Source organism: Cyprinodon tularosa, unplaced genomic scaffold (genome assembly GCF_016077235.1).
Source record: "Cyprinodon tularosa strain WSP-4 unplaced genomic scaffold, ASM1607723v1 ctg93, whole genome shotgun sequence".
Lineage (NCBI taxonomy): Eukaryota > Metazoa > Chordata > Actinopteri > Cyprinodontiformes > Cyprinodontidae > Cyprinodon > Cyprinodon tularosa.
In genome coordinates this window covers 252,344-279,238 of record NW_024039707.1, presented here as the reverse complement: position 1 = coordinate 279,238, position 26,895 = coordinate 252,344, and the positions used below count along the sequence as shown (strand labels likewise).

Here is a 26,895-nt window from a genome sequence, read left to right as displayed (position 1 = left end):
CATAAAATATAACTTTTTCTCATAATATTAGGACTTCATTCTTATAATATTACAACTTTATTCTCGTAATGTTACTTTACTCTCGCAATTTTACGACTTTATTCTCGTAATGCCACGACTTTATTCTCGTAATTTTTTGACTTTATTCTCGTATTTTAATGACTTTATTCTCATAATATAATGATTTTATTCACAAAACAAAAAAATCTCTAGCCTGGCCCTAATTTTCCTTCGTAAATTTTTAGCTTAAAGAAGCAAGAATTTCCCTATTTTGTTAAAGAGGAATTATAGAGTTTTCTAATGATACCACCACCTGTGGCCAAAACACAGAACTACAGGACTCTGCCTGCGCTCAACCCTGACAGGGTTTTTAATTTTAATTTTTTTTTACCTTACATAGATTTGTTATGTCGTGCCATTAGTTTAGGTGGATGTTATGGCTTCTGAATATCCCTAAAATCCAGAGATGGGAAGTAACGAAGTACAAATACTTCGTTACTGTACTCAAGTAGATTTTTCTGATATTTTTACTTTACTTTACTACTTATTTTTATGGCGACTTTTTACTTCTACTCCTTACATTTTTACACAAATATCTGTACTTTCTACTCCTTACATTTTAAAAAATTGGCTTGTTACTTTAGTTTTGAATCATTTCAATTGAGTTACCGTTATTATTTTTCACGTCATCAATACCAAATTCAATCTAATTGGATGGGAATCTACGTTGCATTTGACGCACCACTACAAGATGAATCGACAGATTCGGAGGTATTCATTCGCGGCAAATCATTGCAGCTTGGTGGCGGTGGCGTTAGTATAGTAGTATGGACGAGGAGATGATTGAAAATGAACACAATGGAGATCTAGTCCTATTGGCAGACATCCATTTAAAATGTAGGCAACGGCATGAAAAAAGTGGTTTCTACTTTTACTTTTATACCTTAAGTAACTTTACAAGCCTGTACTTTGTTACTTTTACTTGAGTAAAGAAGTTTAATCAGTACTTCCACTTTTACCAGAGTATTTTTTAACACAAGTATCTGTACTTTTACTCAAGTACGGAAAGTGAATACTTTTGCCATCTCTGATAAAATCCATGTTATGAAGGAAATTACGCTACAACCTTATAGATGCATCATCGCTGAACTACTGAGGTGTCAGTCTGCGGATCCAATCATGTTTTAGTCATTATAGGTCAAAAAGAAATGCTTTTTAAAGATATTTTTGAGAAAAAACACACAAAAAGCCTCCTTAACCCCTGAAAAAAACACTTTAACAAAATCTAAAGAAAATACATGTTATATTTTCTATTGTTATGTTTTACTGTTAGTACTACTAAAAAATTAATGTATTAAAATATTTTGTAAATCTGATTCAGATAAGAACTCAAGAAGAACTAAAAACCTCATCGACGCCTTCTTTATAGCAGCCAGTTTTATTATAAGGTATTTCCATCCTCATAGAAAGACACTGTATATTTGTCTGTGATTAGTTGCCCTCTCTGAATATTTAATAAATGGGTTAAAATATCCTGAAAAGCTGGGAAACTAATTTTCATTTCCATAAGCTGGAAAGTTAGTCAAACTACTAACTGGGTTTAAGCTGCCAAACTCTGCAGCATTTACAGCAGTCTTGTCAAAAATTCTTCTGATTCTTCCGATTTTACACAGCAGCTGAAGAAACTTCATGTATTATTCAGAGTTTTTTTTCACCATCTTTAATTTATTCACAGTGGGAATTATCAGTGGAGGCTGCAGCGGGAAAATGGATTTTATTTTTCACTGTCATAGGCCAAATTGGAAATCCAGACTCTTCAGATTATATTTTTATTGCATATACAAATGGACATATACTTTAAGGGTTCTCCAACCTTTCTATTGCCTCATTAGTGCGTCAGATCATTCGCTGCTACATACTTTCCTAAAATCTGTGTCCTCACTCACTCTGAACAATTACTCCTTGAACTGTTATCAGTGTTTTTCTGCTGTAATTGGAAAGCCGAGCATGTCTTACAGTAGGTGTGTGGCTGAGCGCGTTCAAATGTCAGACACTGTGTTGTAAAACTAATTATATTTGTCTGCAGTGAAACACGCCCCGGGCTGTTGCTCTTTCTGGTCCAACATCCTGACTGTAAACCAGCAATCTACCTGGTAAACAGCATAGGTAAGGCCCAAAAAGCCATGTTTAGTTCAAAGAGTGTTCCATTTAGCTTAAACATAAAATATTTAGTTGATACACTGAAAAAACAATACTGCTAAAATGATAAAGCGTGTAGAACCTAAAAGTTAAGACCAACATTTTAAAATTAGATCTGGAGCTCATGTAAAGTTAATTACAGGGTCTGTAATTAATTAATAGCATTTAAATCAAGGTGATAAAACTATTTTTTCCACCTAGATTATGGATTAAACAAACATATAAGCATAGCAACACAAATACGTATTATTTTTAATACATTATTTAGGTTATTTAACCATCAGATTATTTTTTTGTCTTTTTTTTAGAAACCCTTGATATTTTATTATACTTTTATGAAACCTGTAGAAGTTTGAAATTAACTGTACATGGAAATTCTTATAATTGTGGTATAATATAATGTTAAGAGCATGAAAAAGGACTTTTCTCAGAAATTAAGTGTCCAGATTCATCTAAAATGACTTAATTGACGAATGACATTCGTGCACTTATGGTCCCCCCCGAAAAATTAAAATGTATAAACTGTGGCCATGGTGGGGCCTACAAATGATTAGCCAATCTACTTCGCAAACATTCGCAATCAAACATTATGCGTACGTGCCCCCAATACATTATTTGCCTAGACTCTAAGCGTAAGTCATACACTGTTTGGCTAGCGGACCGCCATTACGCCAAAGCATGAAGAGGTACTCTCTTTGTTCACTCTTTTGTGTAAACCTGAGCATCAATGCGCAAAAAGAATCCTAACAAACCTAACTTTCTCTTCAGAGTGTAACATTTTCGATTCAACATGCAACATCTCTTCAATTAAGCCATATATACTACGGAGGTTGCCTATTCTCCTTAAGTTGGTTAATAAGACAAACACTTAATGTTGCAATACATCTCACCAGAGATTTTTTTCTGTTTCAGACATTAACTCACTTCTATTGGCTCTAAATCTCTTCATCTGGTGCAACGTTAGCTGTAATTTGTCCCTCAGCCATGAAGTTTTGTAAGCTTGAACACTTCCAGCGGACCAACGCTTGTGCATCAGATTTACATTGTAGAAGAAACGGTGAATGCAATGGTTCCCGTCTGGGATTTTAGTTTGTATATAAAAAAAAAACAGATTGACAGAAAAATAACACTTTTCTGTCACAAAAAGCAACGTTTGTGTTTGCATATAAAGATGATTGCTGTCTGGAACATAGAGCACAAAAAAGCTCTTAGTTTAAGTTATTTTTTTCTCCAGCATTATGAAACTGTTAAAATCCTGGCTTTAAGAGCACAGGTTCAATGCCGAGGGACGAGGGGCTCACACAGTTAAATCTACCTACGATCGATTGTTCAGGCAGGGAGTTAACAGCCAGGCCATTGAGTCGATTATAGTGTGTATTGCGAGCATAACGTTTCTCCAGTAAGAATTTTCATTGTGATTTATACCATTTACATAACTGAGGTCAATACAAAACCTTTGAGGATTGTGTACGTGTAAAGTGTATATGTATTTATCCAACCTAAACTTCTGCTGCAGCGCCATAAGCAGCCACAGAAGCAACTAGATATTTTTTTCTGAATGCCTGAGCTAGGAACAGTTTTATTTCCACAGTCAGGTCTAAAGACTCTTGAGCAAATGCACTGACTGGAGGAAGTTATGCTCTCTGTTAGAAACACAGGGGAGCCAAATGGTGCTGCTAAATGAGGGTGAATTTTAAATTGACTTTTTTAATTAAAAAACCAAACACATGGTAGCGGTGCAATGAAAAACCCCTTTCTCTGGAGTTATGCAGCATCCCCTTATTTAAAACAGGAAATATGCACACATTTAGCTTATATGTCAGACCAATGGGAAAATAAAACATAAAGAAAGATATTTAAAATTTGTTTATTAGCTCCTTCATACACTCTCACAGCACACATACATTATATATAGAGATGTTTTTGCATTGAGAATTTGTCATGGTTTCACAACACGTTTTTACCTCTGTGTTTTCAGTTTATATTTGAATCAATTTAATCAAAAACTCATTAGATGGTCTTTTGTTATTCGCAATACTGCACTGATCTAGTTGCCTTGGCAGGCTTGTTTGCATATGCATAAATCACAAAATATGTGTTTTATTAATCCAGTGCAAAAAAACTAGAAATAGCAGACAGAAAACAGCTGAAAAATGAAGGGGAATGCAATTATTTGCAAATTCCCCTCTCTATTGTATTACTTATATCTGCCTTGCAGGCTGCTACTTGGTCAGGTAGTCATTGAAAATGATAAAGTTTGCAACTGCTAAAAAAAACAGAAAAATTATATTTATAGAGTTAATATCTTGACCAAAGCACATCCTTTCAGAATTTCAAAATATACTTTGATATTAAAGTCCCCCCCACAGATAAAAACCTCCACTTAATTCTTTCAGATTGGTGTCATTTTGTCAGTACAACACCACATAAAACAGTCAGACTGGCAGACCTACCGTGTTTCTGTCCTATCTCCAGTAGAATAGGCTCCCCAAGCTCAATTGTGAAGGTCTTGTTCTTCTCATACTCTTCATCATCAATAATTTTCACCTCAATTACCTTCCTGTTAATAAGAGAGGAAAAAGACGACACTCAGTGAAGGACTATCCATAAAATAATGATCCCCTCTGTGTCATTATAGGGAGGTGAAGAGGCAGGCAGGTGTCTGATGAGATCACAAAAAATAAATAAGGTTCCTGATGGTTAAGAGCAACCATTGGGTTTCTTTACAAAACAAAAAGTAAAAGCTGATGTTCTTAATAAATTAAATTTATTGATGTCAAATTGGAGTAATTTAGCTCTGCACTTAACTCATCACCTTGTGAAGCAGTGGGCTGCCACTGTGGGCATCCAGGGAGCAGTGTGGGGTTAAGGGTCTTGCTCAGGAATCCAGAGTGGCAGTCTGTGGTAGTGGGGCTTGAACTCAGAACCTCTGGGTTCCAAGAGCAATGCCCTAACCACTAGGCAGCCACTCTCCAGCTTATGGCCATACCACCCTGAAAACACCCGATCTCGTCTGATCTTGGAAGTTAAGGAGGATTGGGTCTGGTTAGTACTTGGATGGGAGACCAGCAGGTCCACCAGGTGCTGTAAGCTTTGGACTTACCTGGTAGGGGAGGCAGTTTGGTCAAGCAGTTTGGTCATGTGCAGCTTTGAAGAAAAATGGTCTGCCGTGATCGACCTGCTTGACCGTATACTCCCCTTACAGGTAAGTGTTCTTCATACTTGCCTTTAGTAAGCCACCCTGAACCTAAACCTAAGTCCTTTATCACACCTGCTCCTGATTTAGGACACCTACCCAGACCGTTCTACCTAACCCTGAGGCCACAGGGTGTCCCAGCTGGCACACTTCCATATTGAACCAGATACCTGATCCCTAAACACTAAACTTAGGACCCCGACAACCAAATGCACCCCCTAGCTCAGCATATAACAATCCCAGAACAGCCTTCACCAGGAACTTGCATTTATTCAACACATCTACTGTACAAACAAGAGAATGTTACCAAGAGATTCTTTAGGCATTTGCAAACACTATACACTCCACAAGATGGATTCCAGTTGCTGACAATAGGTGGGGATCTTCTAGTTGAGCGTGCATTCCTTTGACATTCATTCAACTCTGTGGAAGCCATTGGGCATAAGGGGAAGGTCATTGAGTACATTTAACCCTAACCTGTTGACAGTTCAACACTGTGAGAGAGGGTTAAATCTCCTAGGTCCTAAAATATTTTTTCTCAAGCTGAAGTACGTTGCACAGCTCAGCAGCCGCTTTTGTTTTTATTTTAATTACAGGCACCCTAGGTCTAGCAAGTCAAAAATACAGCACAAGGAACAGTGAGAAAATGCTTACAGAAATGCAGCTTTAAGAAATAACTTAGAGAAAAGAAAGCTTTGACAACAGGCAAAAAGTGGGAGATATTAGTTTGATTGCTACTGAAAGATGGATGAAATAAAAGCCCAAATGTTCAATTTAAACTAATGAATGCCATAAAATAATGTAGGTTATCTTTTCAAAATGTTAAAAAAATCCTCCCCCATAGGAAGCCCTCTTATTGATGCAGGTAGTGATTCAAAACAATAAAACTGTGAGCAAGGGTTTAACCTTTGATTATTAATTTAGTTGTTTTTTGATATTATATTTAAAGAAGCCAGAATTTATTGTAATAAAATGTTAAGCTCAGTTATAACTGTTTAGGGTTTCTGAAGGCTTTTCTGACATCTTTGGATTTGGCTGTTTCTAGTTTTTTTTTTTACTTCAATTTAATTCTTTGACAGGGGCCGTGACAGCAGTTTGTGAAGTTAAACAATTGATTTACAACAACAAAAGAAGAAGTACTGTAATTTGAAATATATAACAAGATTCAACATCTTTATTGGTGACACTCAAAACTGAGTCGCAGAGTGGATGATTGGGGGAATCCTTGTTAACACGCTCGCTATAAAAGCAGTTCAGATCCTTTTGTTTTATTGATCTTCAAAACATGCAATCCAGCATACAGAAGAAAAAAAAAAAACGAAACCACAGGTTCAAGCCATGATCAAACGCAAAGGAGAACAAAAAAACATCCAAAACTTAAAGCGTTCAGCAAAAAGTAGACATCCCCCATCATCCACTCACTGAAACTCCCCATGTGAGCAAAACAGGTGATCTTACAAATCACTGCTGACACCACATGATCAAAACTATGCCTATCCACCACAATCTTAATAATCTTTTAAGTCCCTGTCATTAGAGAGAGAGTAGTGATGCACGATATTGGGATTTTGGTTGATATCCGATATGCCGATATTTTAAAACTCATGTAGCCGATAACCGATATCGATACCGATGTTAAAGCTGGATAAAAATGCGTAGTCATTGAAAATAGCAGTTTTGTTATCCATTTCTGACACTTTGAAAAATAATATACTCAAATATATTTTCATATGCTGATATCACATTGATGTTTAAAAACGCGGTATCGATGTATTTTACTTTAAAAATCTCGTGAAATTTCATCGTTCTGTTACAAACTCTCGTGATATTTGTAAATTCTTGTGAGATTTTGTTAGTAAAATAGATCGATACCGCGTCAATATACCAACATATAAAATTATGGCAACATTTCGTAAATTTTGGGGGGATTTCGTAGGATAACGATGACATATAGCAATATTTCATTAGTAAAAGAGATTGATATGGTGTTTTTAAATGGCAATATATCAGCATATGAAGATATTGTGATATTTTAATGTATCGATATTTTTTCCCTTGTCTTTAGTAGTTTTTAAGTCTGTAAAAAAGAAGTTTTTGAGGAAGAAGAAGAAGTAGTATTTATTTTTTTTTTAGTCTTTAAAAACTCAGAAGCTGATCAAATATCGAGTTAAATATCGGTGGGGTGGCCGATGTCCGATATTCAGTTTTAAGGCCGATACAGGCCGATACCGATAGGGGGCCGATTATATTGTGCATTCTTAAGAGAGAGAGAGTCATCATGTTTAATTTCGTCACCTTCTGTATGCCAAATGGTCAGCTATTAGCTGTTATTTTAAGTATTGTTGAAAAGGCTCTTATTGGTCTTTCTAAAACAGTAGTAAAGGTTTAGAAAATATACAAAAAAGTCAAAAAGTCCATGTTCACACCAACGTTGCTACAAAGGGGAAAAGCTCTGGGGTACACAGTAAATTCCACAGAGTTAAATATGCGGTGAAGAGGTATATTGACTCTTTTAGAGTTATAACAACAACAATTGGAGATATCAACTTTGTAGAAAGTTTAATTATCAATAATCCACTGGGATTGGTGTTAAATTTAACTCTTAAAATGTTAATTAAACACTGCAAAGTTTACTGCATTGGAGCCGAAAAGAAAATATCAGTGTTAAGTTATAGACAGGGGAAAAAAGGGGGGGAAAAGTTCCAAAAGAGTGAATAAAGTATTAAATAAAACAAGAAAAAAAAGGATTTATTTTACATTAAAAATACAAAAAATATTGAAAAAACTAAATAATAATAATGTTAATATATGGATTAAGAAATATTACTGAGAAAGACACAAAAATGTATTAAAAGTCATTTAAATGATATAATGTTTTAAAGCCACACACACACAAACCAACGGATATTTGAGAAGGAATGTGTTGACTGTAAAGGCTGCTGCAGTGCATAATTCATTGGTTTATATGTAAATATATTTTATTATTTATGCTTTCTAGGTCATGTCATCCATTTCTATGTGCAAATGTGCCTCAACCAGATTATTTTTCTCCCAGTGTTCCTCACTGTCAGCCATACTTCCTCTAATGCTCCAAATAGGGTTTGGTTGAGCTGAGAGAAACAGAGAGAGAGAGTCGGAAAGAATGTGCGTCTGTGACAGAGGTGGAGACACATTGTTTGTATTGGTGAGCTGTCACAGCAGCTGTGAATAAAATTGTCTGGACGTGTTTTTATGCAACTTCCCATGAAAAAAAAAAAAACTCAACAAAGCTGAAAAACATTTAAATATTTAAATCAGAAAACCGAAGACCTTAAAACTGCCGCTGCATTAAGAAGAGACCAGATATGCCAACTATTTAGAACTTCACATTTTCTATTGTAATACTAACTTACTGTCATTAAATATTGCAGCTGGAGGTAGCATGACTCCAACCTTGGGTAACCTTAATTTTTTTCCCAGTCTTTCCAAAACTAAAAAGCATTTAAGCAAAAAAAAAAAAATGTTTATTTCAACCACTTGATTTATTCGTTTGAACTCTTTAACATTAGTGTGACTAGATGCAAATTACTTTAACTGTCTGCTTCTCTAGATTTATCTGCAGTTTAGCTTAATTTTTACCAAAAATAAACTTATGAGAATCACCCTCATAAGAATTTATGCTTGCTTTGCTGTACAAATAGTCCAGTGACTACAACCATATTAAGTTTTCCGTTAACTATATTACCAATGCACCTGTTCTTTCGTCCACCCTTTTTCTTACACTAAACTTTCAATGAATTTGTTTGGTTAAAGCACTCTGAAAACTCAACTTCTTCAGCAATGAGCTTATGTTGCAAACCCTTCTTGTGTAGCACACCATTCCAGTTTCAGTCTGAGATGATCCAAATCTGAATCAGCATAATCCTGCTGCTTTTGAAAAGTGGAACACTATTGTGACTAAAGTTTTTCTGCAATACTTTTTGTCTGAATAGCTTCTTAGAGATGCTGGTCTGTGCAGCTTTTGCTTAAGGCTCTAGCTCTTAAATTTTCTATTGAAATGCTGAGGGCAGAGAGAGAGTCTATACCTCGAGACACAATGTAATGACTATAATGTTTTCTATAAAAAAGAGGAGGCAATTTATATCAGGGTAGGTACGTTTCTGAGTAAGAATTGAGTGACTTCATAACTCTACTGACATAAGAGAACAAAGCTTGATGGAACAATAGCAAAACGGCACTGTGAATGGACAATGGGCAAATCAAAATGAAGATTTAATGCAATTTACTAAATGCATTTCAAACACAAACCTTTACTAACTGGGAATAGGGATGATGGAGTCAGTTTTTTGCCATTTTGCATTTATATTGGATTGAATTGGACTTCATGTAATTATTTTGGACCTGCAACAGTTATTTTTTATTTAAGCCTGTATCTTCCTGCAATAACTTTTGCATCAGTTCAAACTGTAATGGATTAAACTGTAATTGCTTCTAGGGAGAACGCTCTATTTAAAACTTGAAAATCAGCTTATAAAGCCATGGTGTAACTGTTAGAGTGCGAATCTTTGTATTTGGTTAGGATTGTTATATAATATATAAATATTCTATTTGATGTTAGTAAGTTAATTTACTGTTTTTGAGTTGAATGTGACTAAAGGTGACATGACTACTCCAGTTAGTGGATTTGAACTGAATTATGGGTAACATTGCAGCAATGTTACTGATCCACTCAAGAGGAAAAGACTATTCTGTTCTGGTCTGAAAGGCACATACTGTAAATTGTGTTTTTTTTAATTTTATATTGATAATTTAGCATGTAGGATCCACCTCCTGTTTAATCCAGTTTGACCAATTTTCTTTGAAATCTGTGTAATCAGAGACATTTATTTTTGTGAAAGTGCGATTGAAATGTTGAAATATTCTTTATTTTTGTACTTGTAATGGTGCTTTCGACAAGAGAGAGAGAATAAAATGTTAAAAGACGTCTGTATGATGCAGGGCCTTCCTAAAAATCAGACCTGAGTAGTTAAACATGGTTTATAAAATACATGCTGGAGGAAAACAGTTTTCACTATGGTGGACTATGTGAGCTATTTACTGTAAATATCTCTAAAGCTGTGTCTTCTGCCATAAAATATTTGGTTAAAGAAATCTGTTGGTGTTAAAATTTCACATATTTAACAACAAACATCAATTTTAAAGATCAAAAAGTTATCAAAGTTTAGCTTCACGCTAGATGAATTTTCTGACAATTAGAAGTGGAGATTGAAATCACCACCAAACATTTTCATCATGAATGGATACAATGATTGATTTTACCCATCACCAAAAAAACATATATATATTTAATGATAAACTTAGAGCAGTAGGTGGAAAGATACATTATTGAGGAAAGAAAAACTGACAGATAATGTGATTAAACTAATAAAAAAGTCATCTCTTAGTTTAAAAAATCTTGAAGTGTTTATATGTTTGTACAAACTTAATTTGATAGTTAGCCGAAGCATCTAATGAGAAAGAAATCTGATGAAAAGTTGATTTTATTTCATCAAGAGGATATAAATGACAATAAGTAAGGCTTATTTGAATTGATACTGGCTGCGTTTTGCCACTATGTTCTCCACTGGAAGGGAAAGATGCCTAAACTAAAAACAGTAATGATGATTAATGAGTAATTAGTTGAGTAGGAATTGAAGAGGATGGTCAAAAATTGTGATAAAAGACAAGAAAATACCGTTTTTAGAAAATGGGGAAGCAGATATTTAGGGAGAAAGAGTGCAAGACAGGAAGTGAGTAAATATGCCTGAAGACGAGTGTGAGTAATGCTCTATCACTGCTGAGATATGAGCGTTACGACTCAGTACACACTGAGCTCATTCAGGGGGACGACAAACAAAACATTTTTTTTCTAAAGCTAAAACTCCTTTCGTAATTCAACAATTAGCTTTTTATCTACTTCCTAGTATGAACAATTACAGCTAGGAGCAAAAATATACTATTAAATCCAAATCTAAAAGACCTCTAAATAAAAATGCAGGACCAAAGTGTCCTTACATCACCTCAAGTGGTCCAACACCCAAGCTTGTCCTCAATACAACAAACAGTCACTGCACATACAGAGCAAACAAATTATATAACACCAAAGCATGCATTCTAAGTGTCAACACCAATGTCCCTATTTTTTACCTCATTCTAGTGTATATGAGCAGGCGGCCAACCTCACATGTGCTCATGCTTCACAGGTGACCTGTATATCCTTCATACAAACAATAAAGCTCAACGCACAAAAGCAGCTTACTGTGAAAACATGTTCCCACTCAAAACACGCTGGATTATGAAGATGCTATTAATCAAATGAAAGAAAAGATGTTCAAAGCATATAAAACACATCCAAATATGTTTGAACAGTTCACTTTTTCCAATTTTTCCACTTCTAGCCTTTTTCACTTTGCAGCAAAAAGACATTCATTGAACAGCTCTGCATCACCATTAATAATGTATATGAAATACAAATAGTGTTTAGCTCTTTAACACTTATTGATGCAGTTGGTGAGGATTATTGAGTTAGATGGATTTTTGGGCAAAGCTCCAATTGAAAAGACTCGGGAGTCATCATTCACTACTTTCCAAGACCAACTAATGAAGCTCAGGCACTTAGTGTCAGCAATATTAAAACCACGAAATATGTAATTATGTTTTATTTGAGATTTTATAAATCAAATATTTGCAGACACTGGAGGGATCCAGAGGCTTGCCCACCAGAGGGCGCCAAGGATCCCTTCCTGATGGTCTGTTCTGCTGTTGGGATCTGGGGTGCTGTCTACCTTCCTCCACCAGAGGGCGTACTGGATCTCCTGAAGCTGGAGCTGACTTCACCAGCTGCTTCTCATCTGCTCATCAGGAGACCAGTACTTAAGTGGGCTGTGGACAACACTCCGATGCCAGATTGTTTGCCAGTTATGGTTAGCAAGTCTGAGCCAATCTGCCTGCCTGAACCTAGACTCCCTGATTACCTGAACCTGAAGCTAACCTTTTCTTGTCCTCTCTGCTTCTAGGAAGAACCTGTCTGAAAACAGAAGCTCTGGAAGAGTTTCTCTGTCAGAAACCTGTCTGTCTGACTACTGAGGAGTCCAGGAGATCAGAAACTCTGGAAGAGTTTCCCTGTCTGAAACCAGTCTGTCTTATCAAGGAAGAACCCTGGAGAATCAAACCTGTCAGCCCTCAGCCTGCCGTCAGCCTCTGGACCCTCCAGGTTTCCCCCTCAGTTGCTCTGCTCAAACCTCAGAACAGGTACAAACCTGCGTTCACTTAACCAGCAAGATTACCAGGACTACTGCTAACCATTCTGTCTCCCTCTGCAGTGAAGATCTGTCGTGACCAGTCCTGGACCAGATTTTCCCAGAACCTGTTCAGTGTTTAAACCTGTGTGTTTTTTCAATAAACCTTTGAACTTTTTCCCCTGTCTCAGAGTGTGTTCAGCATGTGGGCTAGTAACCAGAAACCCACCATGACAATTATCATGTCAAGCCGATTGGCATTTTTATACAAAGTCTCTCAAAATTTTTCAAAATGAAGATGCTATACATTTAGCAGTCGTATAAACAAAACTGGCTTTCTAATATCAGAGGAAATATTTTTAAGTTCGAAGACAGGTGAAAGCTGTTCGAACAAACACTTGTTATAACCCAGGTATGCAGTAAATACCTCTGAAAGGTTTAGAAGAGCTATAACAGCACAGTTCCATATAATGTGCCAGCATTGTCCAGCTAAAAGAAGAAAATTACAGCTGAAAGACAGACAACTTCATAAAGGTGCTGATTTTGGCTGTAATATTCAAATGAAGCTGTCTAAATTTGGCAAAAACACATTAAAACATCCTGCCTACCATTCAGGCTGTTGACAGCTGTGTAGTGTTTGGAAAATTGCTTTTACTGTGATAGTAAAAGAATAAATATTTCTATTAAATAAGTAAGAACATTTTCTCTAAATTACAAAGCTTTCAAACTGATAAAAAAAAAATGGATGTCTTTAAAAAGAACAATTGCAAATCCAAACGTTAATTTAAGCTTAGTAAAAGCACCCCTGCTCTGTGGCGCTGGCTGCCTTTAAACAGGGTAGATATAAATATAGGCCAACACAACACGTAGCATAGAGCCTTTGCCGGCTCCTCATTAATAATTTTTTTTCTCAGAAACATAACTCCTCTCCCACCTTTATCTTCACCCCTCTTTTCTGTCTTATCTCCGTCATGTTTCTGCCTTGTTACTTTTTGACATCTGCTCCCTGGAAAGTTTCTGTTCTCAACGCTGCTGCCTGTCAACAGCCTGACAACGACCACAGACACACACCCACATACTCCACCAGGTTTAGCCAACACTTGTGCTTCCAGAAGAGAAAAAAGGCCAGCAAAAAATATTGTTCACATAATGCTTCAACAGGATTTTTAAATTTTGTGTAATGGGGTTTCTGTCCTTGCAGCTTGATGGCTTATAAGGGAATGATTGAACAACAGCTTGATTTGATTAGTTGGGACCTCACTGCATTACCTAATGGACAAAACCTCTCCTTATATCTTTATCTCCAATCTCTTTTCTTCCCATGCTCCTCTAGCTTCAGCTCTAACTTTTGATTTGCAACCATCAGACGCACTATGTTTGTGTGCCAATAGGAAGAAGGGCTCCATACTTTCCTAACAGGACATCTAAAGGGGGCTGCTAGGACCAACAACTCATTTATTTGAGTAAAGGTTGATTTATGTGCCCGTTTCATTTTTCTTACTCTTCTATTGGCTGAGACTGGGCTGTAAAAATATTTAAAAGCAATATTTCAAAAACAATGCAGTGCACTCCTCTGGTTGGCTTCCCTAAGTGAACAATGAAAAGAATATGATCAGCAAAAATCAAACTTTCACAGTACATAATAAATAGCTGCAGACAAAGAAAATACTCATCATTAATAAGTTGATAAATTATTTTGAATGTTACCTTGAGAGGAACCAAAATGCAAGAATTGCCACTAACATTATTTAGGAAACCAGCTAGCAGAGCAGTAAAGTAGCGACCATATGCTGCTAATTTAAGGCTCTTAATAGTAAGTAAGGTTTATTTATATAGCACCTTTCTCAGACAAGTGTCACAATGTGCTGAATAAAATAAGGCGTAAAAAACAAAGCAGCACCATTTTAAATACATGTAGAAAACATAAATACAATCATAGCAGCCCTTGATAAAATGATTCTAAAATGCTTAGTTAAAAAATAATGTTTTTAGTTGTTTTTTTTAAATCATCCACGGAGTTCACCAAGCGAAGGTAAAGCGGTAGTGCATTTCAGGGTCTGGGTGCGACAGCTTGGAAAGACCTGTCACCTCCGGTCCTAAAACGGGTTCGAGGGACCATTAACAAGTTCTTTACGGCAAGATCTCAGACTGCGAGCAGAGAAATGAGGCTGAATCCATTCATAAATTAATGATCACCAGACGTGGCCACATCTGTATGCAGTTAATTGCTCTGTAGGATGCATTTGATAAGATGGAAAGATGTCTGCAATGATTTACTACAAGAGAAACATCTCACTGTACATTGTGAAGGGTTTATAAGTTAATTCCCAACAATTAAAACATCCTTATTTTACCACAACAGAGATAGATTAAATGAAAACTATTTAAGCTGCAAAACTCAGTATCATGACAGTGTTACCAGAGAAATATGACTTATTCGACACTGCATACCATAAGACTTAAGACTAAATTTAGAAATTTTGGCCATATTTTTTAAGATAAAAAAAAATAGATTTAGGCATAGATGATGAGGAAAAACATTATTTGGACACATTAAGGTGAACTAAAACAAACTATTTTAGAGTCAAATGTGAGACCATCTCTCCAAAGTAAGACATCAACATGAAAATAATGTAAGAAAGGAAAAAAAAGAAAATAAAAAGAAAAAACTCAAGCTTCTGCAGAGGAACAGACTTTGTTTAACCATAGGTGAAAATTAGATATCAAAACAGAAAACAGAAAGAGAATATTCTCTGATATAAAGGGTTGGATTTCCGCTTAAAATGCCAAAACTGATCCTAGTTTTTGTTTTATTTTTACCATGACTTTAATAAATATCATGGATATATTCCTTTTCCTATAAATGATAACAATGATACCTAAAAGAAAAAAGATAAATGCAAAAAAAATCATAAAAAACCCATAAATAAATAAAACTACCTACTTTCTTAATCATTCCTTTTAAATCATTCACATTTTTCTGTGTGTGGGAATAGAATCCACTTACAGAGACAAACACCTATTAGATCTGGGCCTTCTGGGTTTTGCAGGTTAATCTCAATAAATCAAGGTTCAAAAACAGTTATTTATTTTGTGCAATTCAAACAGTGAAGCCTAAAAAGGTTTTCTACAGAGAAAATTAGATATTGCCATTGTTTATTTCTATTACCTTTGATGAATATGGGTCACAGTAAGAAAAAACATCACTATTTTGCTTGGGAAAATACTGTCTTATACAATATTTAAAGTTTAAGGGTTTGGGAAGAGATTATAGGTTGTTTTTTTTGCCAGGCTAAGGAGGAAACAGACGCTCTGTTGCTCAATGGTCCAAAATACTCCTTAGGTAAAAGTCAGTTTTAGAGTCGATTGGGAAATCAATGTCCTGGAGCTTATGAGGACAACGATAAGACACAGTCCAAGTTATTTTGTGTGAAGCAAGAAGTTTTCTTCAGGCAACACTGCATTGATGCAGTTATTTATACAAAAGGACCCTTGACCAATAATGGATTATAAATCCTATAGAATACAAGGACATCTTTTCTAATAAGTGGAAAACTCAATAATTGTGTTAGTTTTATGTGATAACCTAATTATCTGTGGTCAAAAAAGGTTGAGCTTAATTTGAAATGTCAATGTATCTGTTAGACGTTATAAAAATTAGCAGAAATATACAGTTTTATCACAATGTGTGTGATATCCTCATTTTTTAATAAGCACTTGTACATACGCCTTGAGGAGTTCATTAATATTAGAGCGCAAACCTAACTGCAAGAAGCAGGAAAAGGACTCCTCACATTGATTTTTTGAACAGGCAGAGGATTAAAAAAAGTCATATTTGCATAAATATTGTGGATCCAGAGTGTTCATCAGGTATGTTTCAGCCTAAAACAGCCTACAAAGGAAAAATGTGTAATAAAGCGAAGGCAGCAGCTAGGTTTCTGCACAGCTCCTCTTCTCTGATTGAAAGCGACACAAACAAATCCTTTGGAGAAAAGCCAGCAGAGACTCCCAGATAAAAAGCTCTTAAGGAGGAAGATATTCCCTCTCCTAATGATATCATGGAATCATAATGAGGAGCTGTAAAACTCACACACTTTTGTCACCCACATACACACTCTTGATAAGTAGTCTCCAGCTGAGCCGAGTAATAAAGTTTCACCTCAGATGTGCGTGGGAAGGCAGAGATGGGGAGTTTAAAGGAGATGATTTGAGGGCCAGAAGTATAGACATGCGGACACAGGAGGTTTGGAAAAGGTAAGAGAGGAAGAAGCATCAGGTAAGGAGGAAGCAGAGACTAAAACCATAACAAACAAATTCAAAAAATGAACATAAGCACATTTAGTGTCCTATCTAATATAGACTAGTACACATAAAAATGACTGAAATCTGTTTTGTTTACACATTTTAAAAACTTGTGTAATTTGTTTCACAAGAAAAGAACTTCATGACATAAAACGGGTCCTAAAAACACAATAATGTTGAATCAACACAATCTCACTCTATGGATCGATTAAAAATAAATATTAACTTCTGATTCAGTCCAACAATCAGTTCAGTCATTTCCTTCAGCATCACTATGATTATAGTGCAGAAGGTTCATATTCAGGTTCTAAGCAAGCAGGTATTTAGTTACCTAAATAAGCAATTGATTAAATCGTATAAATTATGCAGCAATCACTCCTGATCAAACATGCACTAACAGTACATGTTTGATTCAATGATTCATTGACTTTGCAGCAATCACTCCTCATGATCATAAATGTAGTGACTGTGGATTGCCACCTATTTATGTGGAGTCCACCTATTTATTGGTAATTATTGGTCATTATTCAGTTAATATCTTAATAATTTTCATTTTGGAATAACTTTGTTTTTAACAATGTATTAGTTATAGTGGGATTTGTGCAAGAATTGGGACATAAGTAATTCAGCCTGGAGAAACTCAAACAGAGAAAAGCTGCTATTAGAAATGTTTTTTGACATGAATGAAATAAGGTATTTGGCGCATGGGCCCTGGCAGAAGACTTTGATGCTGTGAATTAATATTGACTTGGATGAGGAACCTCAGAAATGATTAGAGCAGTCTTCCCCCGGGGTCCGGACACTGGTGGTAGATTAAGCCAGAGGGTGAGTGGGAATGACAATAATCTATGAGGGACTGGACAACTGGAGTTGGGGTGAAGGGGGGGGTTAAAGTTTGCTGGCATGAAAGAGGGAAGCTGACCACAAGCTAAATGAAGGGGATCTTGAAAGATGATTGGCTTCAGAGGAGGTGCGGTTCCGATATTTATTGGCTAAAGCTAGATGTGGGACACCAGCAGGTACTTCAAGTGAGGCTGATAAGAGTCTTCCAGATGGAATTTCTAATTAAACTTCATTAGTAACATTAGCATAACAAGTTTTTGAAAAAGGCAGATAGCAAATAATATGCAATTAGCTCTTTAAGCATTAGCATCTAGCCATAGAAATAAAATATGTATCATTACATGTAGGAGGACCATTTCTATAGCACCAAAAAGGAGGACATTTCGTGGCATATCAATAAATTACTAAAGTGTGCATAAGAATCTGGTATACTAAAATAATTCTGAGTCTGATTATGTTTTAATTAATAGCATTTTCATCATTGGAATTAATAAGAATAATTGAACAGTCATTGATCTCACATTGGGTAAAGTCACTCTCTGCGTCTAGCCCATCCTCTTGGAGATCAGTGAGTTGCCATTATGTGGTGCCCGGTGAGCAGTTTGGGGTTAAGGGTCTCACTCAGGAACCCAGAGTGGAGGCTGTGGGGATTGAACCGGGTACTTGCAACCTTCTCAGAGCACAAGCACACTGCTCTAACCCACAAGGCCAACACTCCTCATAGAGTTGATGACGGGACCAGCAGTTTGAACGTTTATTTTTAAAATCAGCATTTGCATTTTTGATTTATTGCATTTAATTATAGCACTAGCATTTAGTAAACCCAGTAGCCCTAAAATTATCTTTTTTATGTCTTACTTTAATATTAAATGTGTAACAAACTTTTAGGAATATATCTAAAGATTACTGTCATTAAGCATATCTTTACCTTAATAACCTTAAAACTGAGCTAATTTTCATTGTGATTACTGGTGTAGATCTGGAATCAGATGAAATTCGACATAAAAAACAAGATTGAAAAATACGTCTCTCTCTGTCCCACAAATTGCATATTTAGTTCATATTTACATGTTGATTTTGTTCTTACAGTATTTAAATAAAATTACTGTAGTGATATGTATAAAGAGAAATAAACACATGATTAATTTTCATAAAATTAATTAACTAACCCTTGTGAGCTGCACTTCTCTTTTGCTTCACACTTCAGAGAAAATTAGGAAAAAGGATGGGTGAAAAGCAACAGATAATAATTCATGTAGTGACAAAGCCTCAGCAGCAGAAGGAAGAAAGGAAGATGCCAATGATTCGGATATAGTAGAGAAAATGACAAGTCAAAGAAGAGATGCACCATGAAAGACAAATTAAAAGAGGCGGAGCCGAAAAGGAGACAATCATTTATATGAGAAAAAGTTAAAATGATTCTGCTTTGTTGGAAATGCTGCCAACAACAAGACAAAGTACAGCAGGCACCAACCGGTCTGCCTGCATGTTCAAAAAGCGTCAGCAGCAAATTCTGCACAGTCGAATGACACGACTCCCATCAACACACTTTCATTTCTTCCCTGATCATCTTCCGTCCTCACAACTCCTTCCCTCTCACCACCTCTCCCTCCTCTATGCATCAGATTCAATGAGAATCTTCTCTATGAGCGAGGCCTCCGATATTCAGCTGTCAAGAAGAAGGATAAGACACATGACTGTTCACAGGGAGTGACACAGATGCTGTTTCTGCTCCAATTTTTAAAAAGTAAAATTCCTCTGATGTGCTTTATGAATATGCTCCTTGGAGAGATAAAATAAAGTGAAGTGCTGCTCGTCTATGTAGGACTCTGTCCTAATGGGAAGAGTTGCATCCTCCCGTATCTGGTTTTATCTCTGATGTGAGTGAACTGAGACACTTGGAGAGGATCCTGGGAGGAAAAATGGCAGATAAAAAAACATGAAAGAGAATTTAAATATTTTTTTGTTTTTTGAAGCTTTTTTCACTTGATAGTAGAAGAAGAAGAATTTGTTTAACACCTTGCACAGATAGTCATAAAGTCCTCAACAACAGATAAAAAAACAATAAAAACTAAATAAAAGAATTAAACTCAGTTAAATCCAAGTTATAAAAATGCAGAAGTAAATAAAAAGGTCTTCAGCTGCTTTCTCAAAAAGATTTAGAATTCAATAGAATTCAACATAAAGGGACAGATGAAGGGTTTTCCACAATTAAAAGGGCAAGTCTCAGGGGCGTTTAATGGACCAGGAAGCATTGGGTGCTGAATCCACTCCTTAGTAGAGGGATCTCTGGACATTTAACTGGGAAAAGGGGTTTTTACTGAGCACCCTGGGACCTTGTTTGAAGCCAAATACTTATACAACCTGCTTTATATAACCATCTAGAGGCATCATTACAGTTTTTTTTATTCTCTTGCCTTTCAGGGCTTCCATAGATTTAGTTATCAGATCAACAAATTACGAAAAAAATATTTTGGAAAGAAGTTATTTTCACTTTTGAATGAAACAAAGAGCAGAGGTGAAAGCCATTTTAAATTCTTTCTGGTACAATATAAAAAGACTTTCTGGCTCATATCCTTTTCTCACACGCTTCACACATCTGTAAAATATAGACCAATATAACCTACATGTGAAAGCTACATTACACTTTTTTATATTTTTTTTATTTTTAGCCTCTATCCATCCACCCATTTTCTGTCAAGCTTATCCCAAGCCAGGTTGTGAGGGATGCTGGTGCCTAAACTCTAAACCCTGGACAGGTCACCAGTCTATAAATTTTAGCCTCTAGCTTCTCCATTTTAGTTATTTAAGAGAAAGAATCAACAATAAAATAAATATATTTAGGGGTCGACTAATATACATTGTTTTCCTTTTACCGGTAGCTAAACTGAGGCTGATGCAACACCTACAGAGATTTGTCATTAAAGAAAGATATCAAAAAGATTCATTATTTTAACTCTATTACCAACACCTACATTTCATGGTTTCACCCATAACACCCACTGTCCATGCTTTATAATGCCATTAAAATCCTGCATCTAAAGAAATTTATAATATTTTTTATTAAGAAAAATCCAACATCATCTTAATTTGATGGATAGAAAAATAGGAATTAAAGACATATAATATTCCAAGACGGTCTATGTACCTTTTCGTCTGGATCTGTATATATAAACATTAAAATAGTTAAATATTATTTTGGATACAATATTTGTAGATCTTTGGTAGAAATTAAATAAAGATTTGAACCATCTCTCATAATGAGGGAGAAATAAAATAAACTATGAGCAGATTTTTACTGAGTTTACTTCACAGCACACACCTGTTGAAAAGCATCAGTGAGGATTAAACACAGTGCGACTGTCTCACTGCCATCAGATTGGTAACACCAACCTGAAGCTAGCAGGTCATCCTGTTCCTGAACCAATCCATACTTTCATCATCAGGCTTTGAAAATGTGGGAAATAGTTGTGTTTTCCTCTTCTACAATTAATTTTGGGCAGTTTCAAGCTTGACATCTTGTTGTCATCATTAACAAGCTACCGGATATTCACTTAATTTTGAAAATATACCAATTTAGATGCCTCCGTTTTGCTCACTGCCAGCCTCCACAGTAGAATTATCATCTTTCTTCAGTGAAAACTTTAAGTAGTATAAGCACTGATAGCACTGATCTCAATTTATTAACTGGATTGCTGATAGATCGAAAAAACTGAAGTCACCTTGGTAATCATGGGACTCCCCACTATACCTGAGTCACGCCGTAAAAATGCCTGTAATGTGATGTAATTACGATAACAATGTAATCAATACATGAATATTACATGTATATCATCAATTTAGCACTTTTGGAACATCATCACATAGTCTCTGTATGTAACAGTCTTAATGGTGTAGTGGGGGCTTTTCACAGATTTTTGAAAAGAGCCACCCTCTCCACAAATGCATATGCACAATCCTGCACCCGCTCCACAGAGGGAAAGCCTATCAAATGCATGCCAGAGCATGGACGAGCCCATTTCTGGATGTGCGGGGATGAAATGATAAGACGGTTGCTCAGATGGATCTCATCTAGCCTATATTTATATGTTAAAAGTTTCCCCGCAAATAAGACCACTGGTACATGAAAAAACATGACATCCTTGTATGTTTTTTTGCTGCAGTGGAAATCTTAACATGTTTGTGGGGTAAATAAGGATCTTTCATCGTTAGTATAACTACTAACGATGCAAATTACAAAATAAATAAACTTATCTTCCATGGATTGTTAAAATATACATGGGACTTTTACTAGCAGTGATGTGAAATGGATAACATGCCAAACTTCATCTGTTGAGTAGAAACTTCGAAACCGAGGCATCAGTAGAAAGCCCGACCTGTGATTTCAGTGTACGTCATGGTGTGGAAAAATCTCACAAAAACACTCTGGTCTTGTTTCTCTTTCTCTTCTTCTCATACACCTCATAGACCCTTTTTCTCTTGTGCCCCTCTGTCATGATCTTGGCACTGATGGCTGGATTTTGATCTTTTCTCCTATCTTCTTAGCTCCGCCCAGCGCTCATTGTCACACATCAAATTCACCTGTTCCTGCTTTATATTTAAGCTATGCTTCCAGCCATCGGTGCCAGATTATTCCATCAGTGTGTGAGGGTTTTCGAGGTATCTGTGAGTTTGTGACCGATACTGACTAGTTTCTGTCACTCGACTTCTGAGTTTTGGTTGTCCCTCTTCTGCTCTGAGTCCACCTGCTAACAACCTTGGACGTTTCTACTGATCCTGACTTGGATATCCCTTTGGCACGATTTCAGACTTCTGATCTTCTGGCCAGGAAACCTGTTCCTGCTTCGACTGCCTTTGGATTATCCCTCTGGATTCTTCTGCTCCTCTGCATGCTCTGGCTAAACTGGCGAGACTCAGACTAAACTTTACCAGTGTATCCAGAGAACCCGTCCATGCTGAAGAGCAGCCGCACACTGATTTCTTTAATAAACAGTTGTTTTGAAATTACCCTACTCTGTCAGGTTGAATTCTGGGTCCTATGGTCAGAGCTTTATCTTTTTCTTTGTTTTAAAAGACTTAAGCCCCTTTGAAAATGAGAAAATCATTGTTGTTTGATGCAGTAGCACACACATTGTTTACATTCCAACCTGTCTAACTAGGGAGAACCAATATGGCGGCTGGTGACTTCACAGCACTATCAAAATACTACCAACTACCATTGGTCTATCGGCAATCCAATGAATAAATAGAGATCAGCGGCTGATAGGCAATAAAACATGAGTGCTGCTGTCACACAAGCTCCGCTTGGTTTGGTCATAGTGTCATGCTTGTGTTGCATTCACTGAAGCTAGGAAGTTATAATACTTCTTATAATTTAATACCGTAGGGTGGCTCTGTTGATTTCTTATTTCTCGAGTGAAGAAAACATCAGAAACTTGATAACAATCATTCGTGACATCAATGCCCAGGCCAGGTGATGTCACTGGCAAGTCTCCAATGTATTTGGGAGCCTGAGCATGCAAGGCTATGAAAGCAAATGTTAAAATGTATTTGAAATTTGATGGGAGCCAATGCAGGGAGTAATGCGCGACATTTTGCTCCATCCTTTAAAAAAGACTTCCTGCAGAACTTGGAAAACAACTGTTTCATGTTCTACCCCTTTAACGTGAAAAAAAAATGTGTTAAGTAACTAATATGCATAAGTAGATGCAAAGGATACATTCATTATTTTTTCAGTGAATTTTGTGACTTTCCATTGGCGTCATTTAACCATGGATTACAAGTTTTAGAAAAGAAAAGAAAAGAAAGAGCTTTACAGGTTCCACCAAGTCCAGCAAGATTTAAGCAAGATTCTGTATCATTACAAACCCCATCAAAAACCAGGTAAAAATTTTTTGTAAAGGTCTGAACAGCTTGGTTAACGATATGCTTCTGGCAGACCATATTTTTAATGAAAATACCCACTTTAACAGACAAATTAAATACACACAATAACAGTCGGACACAAGAACACCAGCAATAGTCTTATGTCAAGTCCAAAAGAGAAAACTAGATCCAAAGTGTGGTCTTTTTATGTGATAAACCATGTTGGTCACAGTAAAAAATGATTTAGATGCTACAGAACACAAAGAGACATTTACTTGGGTCAATTTGTTAACATCAGTTTCATATTTGATGATCATGGTTAAAAAATAGAGAAAATCTTGTGGGATGCTTTTCTACATTTTTTGCACTAATAGTTAAAAGTCAGGCAGGTATTTTCAGATATATTTCCTGCAGTAGAAAGACAAGCAAATAAATATATCTTTGTTTTTAGTTTTTTTTTTTTTCTTGGGCTGAATATGTGAAGATGAGAAAAAACCCGCTTCCTGTACATCAACTATCGAATGCTGAGCTACAGACCACATCGCACCAGATTGTTTGTCCTCTCCACGTCGGCCTCGCTTTGAATTCACTGTTTCCAATAAACGTTTAAAGCAGCAAAACCACGGCCTTCTGAGCTGTCACTGAAACCACAGCAGTGCAACAAAGTCGGGTCTTTAACCTGTTTCACAGAGACAAACAATGCTACATCCTTCATGGCGCTTGAGAAGATTAACATGACTTACTAGCCTGAGGGGGCTGGGGGATATTTTTTGAATGTCAAGAAAATATTGAAGTATCACAACATCCCATAAAGGGATCGCCAAAATTCTGTATTCCTTCTTCTGACTAAAGTTCATTGTTTAATTAAATTATTTCACTGTACTTTTCAACCAAAACATGTAGAGATAACTAAGGATAATAGATTATAAGGTGAAGGCAGGGCATATTTAAAATCAGCCCTGCACCAACATGTTCAACCACATCTCATGCTAATGGTCAGCTCTTTAAAACCGAAGTGGGCTGATAAGTGTGAACAACAGCTGATTGTACATAAAAGAAAGCAGATTTTTATATGCACGTGTAGCTTAAGGGGAAACTTACCACTACACCATTTTTTTGCTGATAAAAAAAAAAATGTTTTATAGCTTTATCTGCACTTGTCCTATTTTTGTGTCTTAAACCATCTACATGCTGCCCTTGTCAGGTTAAAATAGGTTACTGCATCTATTTTTTCCAAATGGCTTAACTGTAAATGTGACATCACTGAGGGAAAACTGACATAAGCAGCTGTAACCATGATATCTCAATGCTTACTCCCTCCTCCGACACACAGTGGTTCACTTAAGGACCGACAAAAACTTTAATGATTTTCTTAAAATGAAAAATAAAAATAGATCATAATTTTCCTTATTAAAAGAATGTAAATGCATAAAAATTTGACATCATCTACATTGTTTGTCTTTGTCTTTTGTAAAATAATGATAAGGTGACAATTTTGCGTCAATGGGTCACAAGGCATGAAAGTTACAATTTTTTGTTTATGAAGAGTGCAGCAGTCCCCATTAGAACCACCGTATGTGGGAGCAGGGAACAGCCACACAGAATCTATCGGCCATATTTGTTTTGCTGCTGCATGACGCTTAAGTCCTTTAAGGGGAAAAATATATATGTTTGAGATACATCTGAAGTAATATAGCGCAGTTGGGACCTGAAACAGAGGATTTAGTATCAGGAAGTCACAAAGCGCTAAGACTAAATGATGTCACGGCGGTTCCAATTAAATGCTCCAAAGTGTTAAGACAGAGTGGCCAGCTTGTTTATATGTTTCTAAAAAAAAGTCTTTCAAACCTTGTGGCTGCCTGTTACATACCAGTTCTGCCTTAAACACCAACCCTTTTAGCAGCTATAAATTATATATTACATACAGTTTTCTGCTGAGTGAAAGAATGCATTAGGAGGAAAGAAAACATCTGGAAATCAAATCTTTGGCCCAGCCGATGTCAAGATATAAAGAGTAGCTGTAAGTGACCAAGGCAGAGAATTGTTCAAAAATTAACAAGAAATAAACAAAGCAAAATAAATATTAAACATACTGTTAACGAGAACAATATCAAAGATAAATAAATCAACAACCGTCAAGTTCATCCTGTGATGTTTCCTGCTGAATCCTGTGTTTGTTCTCATGGGTTTTAATGTTGTGAATTTGTATTATAGAATAGGGAGCTGGCCTGGAGAAGCTGAAAGGTTGCAGCACAGAGGCTGAAAGGCAGGGGCGTCCCTAGGTTTAAGAGACAAGGGTGGCCCAGCCCCTAGAAGATATTGCGCGCGCCAAGCCTGCGCCGAAATTTTTCAGTGCACCTGCTAAGGCGTTGTCTAAGACAAGGGTGTAACTTTGTGTTGAAAGTTGGTGGGGACGGCTCATAAGGAAAGGGAGCTACCTGCGCGACGCCTTTTTTTTTTTGTTGGAAAGGATAAGGCCAAAAAAATGCGAATAACATTTATCAATTTAATGCTTACAGTTGAACACATAACTGTTACAATATTCACTTACATATTTTGTGCAAAAAATATTACATAAATCTAAACAGACAGTACAAATCAGAGAAATCAAATAAATATATCAATTTTGTAGAACATTTATTGACGGTCAATTTTAGGTCACTTTTTAAAATTAATTTACTTTTAAACCAGGACTCGGACAAGATCTTATGGGACCTTAAGCAGAATATGATTAAGCAACTCCATCTTTCTGTCAAAAACATCCACCAGCAGGGTATCCAGGGGGGGATTTACCATTAGGCAATACTAGGCAGTTGCCTAGGGCCCCAAGTTCTGGGGGCCCCATAAAACTCTGTTTCCATGTATGGTTAATACAACTAATCCTTATTTGTGCACATTAATTATGTTTTTGATAAAAATCCTTTGGCTAAAATGCCATCAGAACGCTGATAAATAGAGAGGAAAAAGGGACAAGAAGAGAGGGACAAAACCTAGAACAAATAATGGATGTCTATTCTATTAACATTTCTCTATCTGTAGAATGGGTCTGTTTTATGGGTTTTCTTCTCAGGGGGCCCCCTGCCTGTCTTTGCCTAGGGCCCCAAATTTCCTAAATCCGCCCCTGAGGGTATCAATACTGATTTGATAGAATCTGGGAGAGCGGACTATGTTCAACCATCCATTTTCTTTAACCTTATCCCTCAGTGGGATCAGGAGGTGCTGGTGCATATCTCT

At 36.3% G+C, this 26,895-nt stretch overlaps 1 protein-coding gene and 1 pseudogene across 3 annotated transcripts in view; one reads left to right on the top strand and one right to left on the bottom strand.

The window, feature by feature from the left end:
- The window catches only part of slc8a4b (solute carrier family 8 member 4b), a 142,008-nt gene that overhangs the window by 11,501 nt on the left and 103,612 nt on the right, over positions 1–26,895 (bottom strand). For all 3 annotated transcript variants that reach the window (XM_038274794.1, XM_038274796.1, XM_038274795.1), the window contains one exon: positions 4,653–4,759. In XM_038274794.1, coding sequence (XP_038130722.1) covers positions 4,653–4,759 — 107 coding nt within the window. The remainder of the gene's footprint in view (positions 1–4,652; positions 4,760–26,895) is intronic.
- LOC119776408 lies at positions 5,175–5,292 on the top strand (annotated as a pseudogene).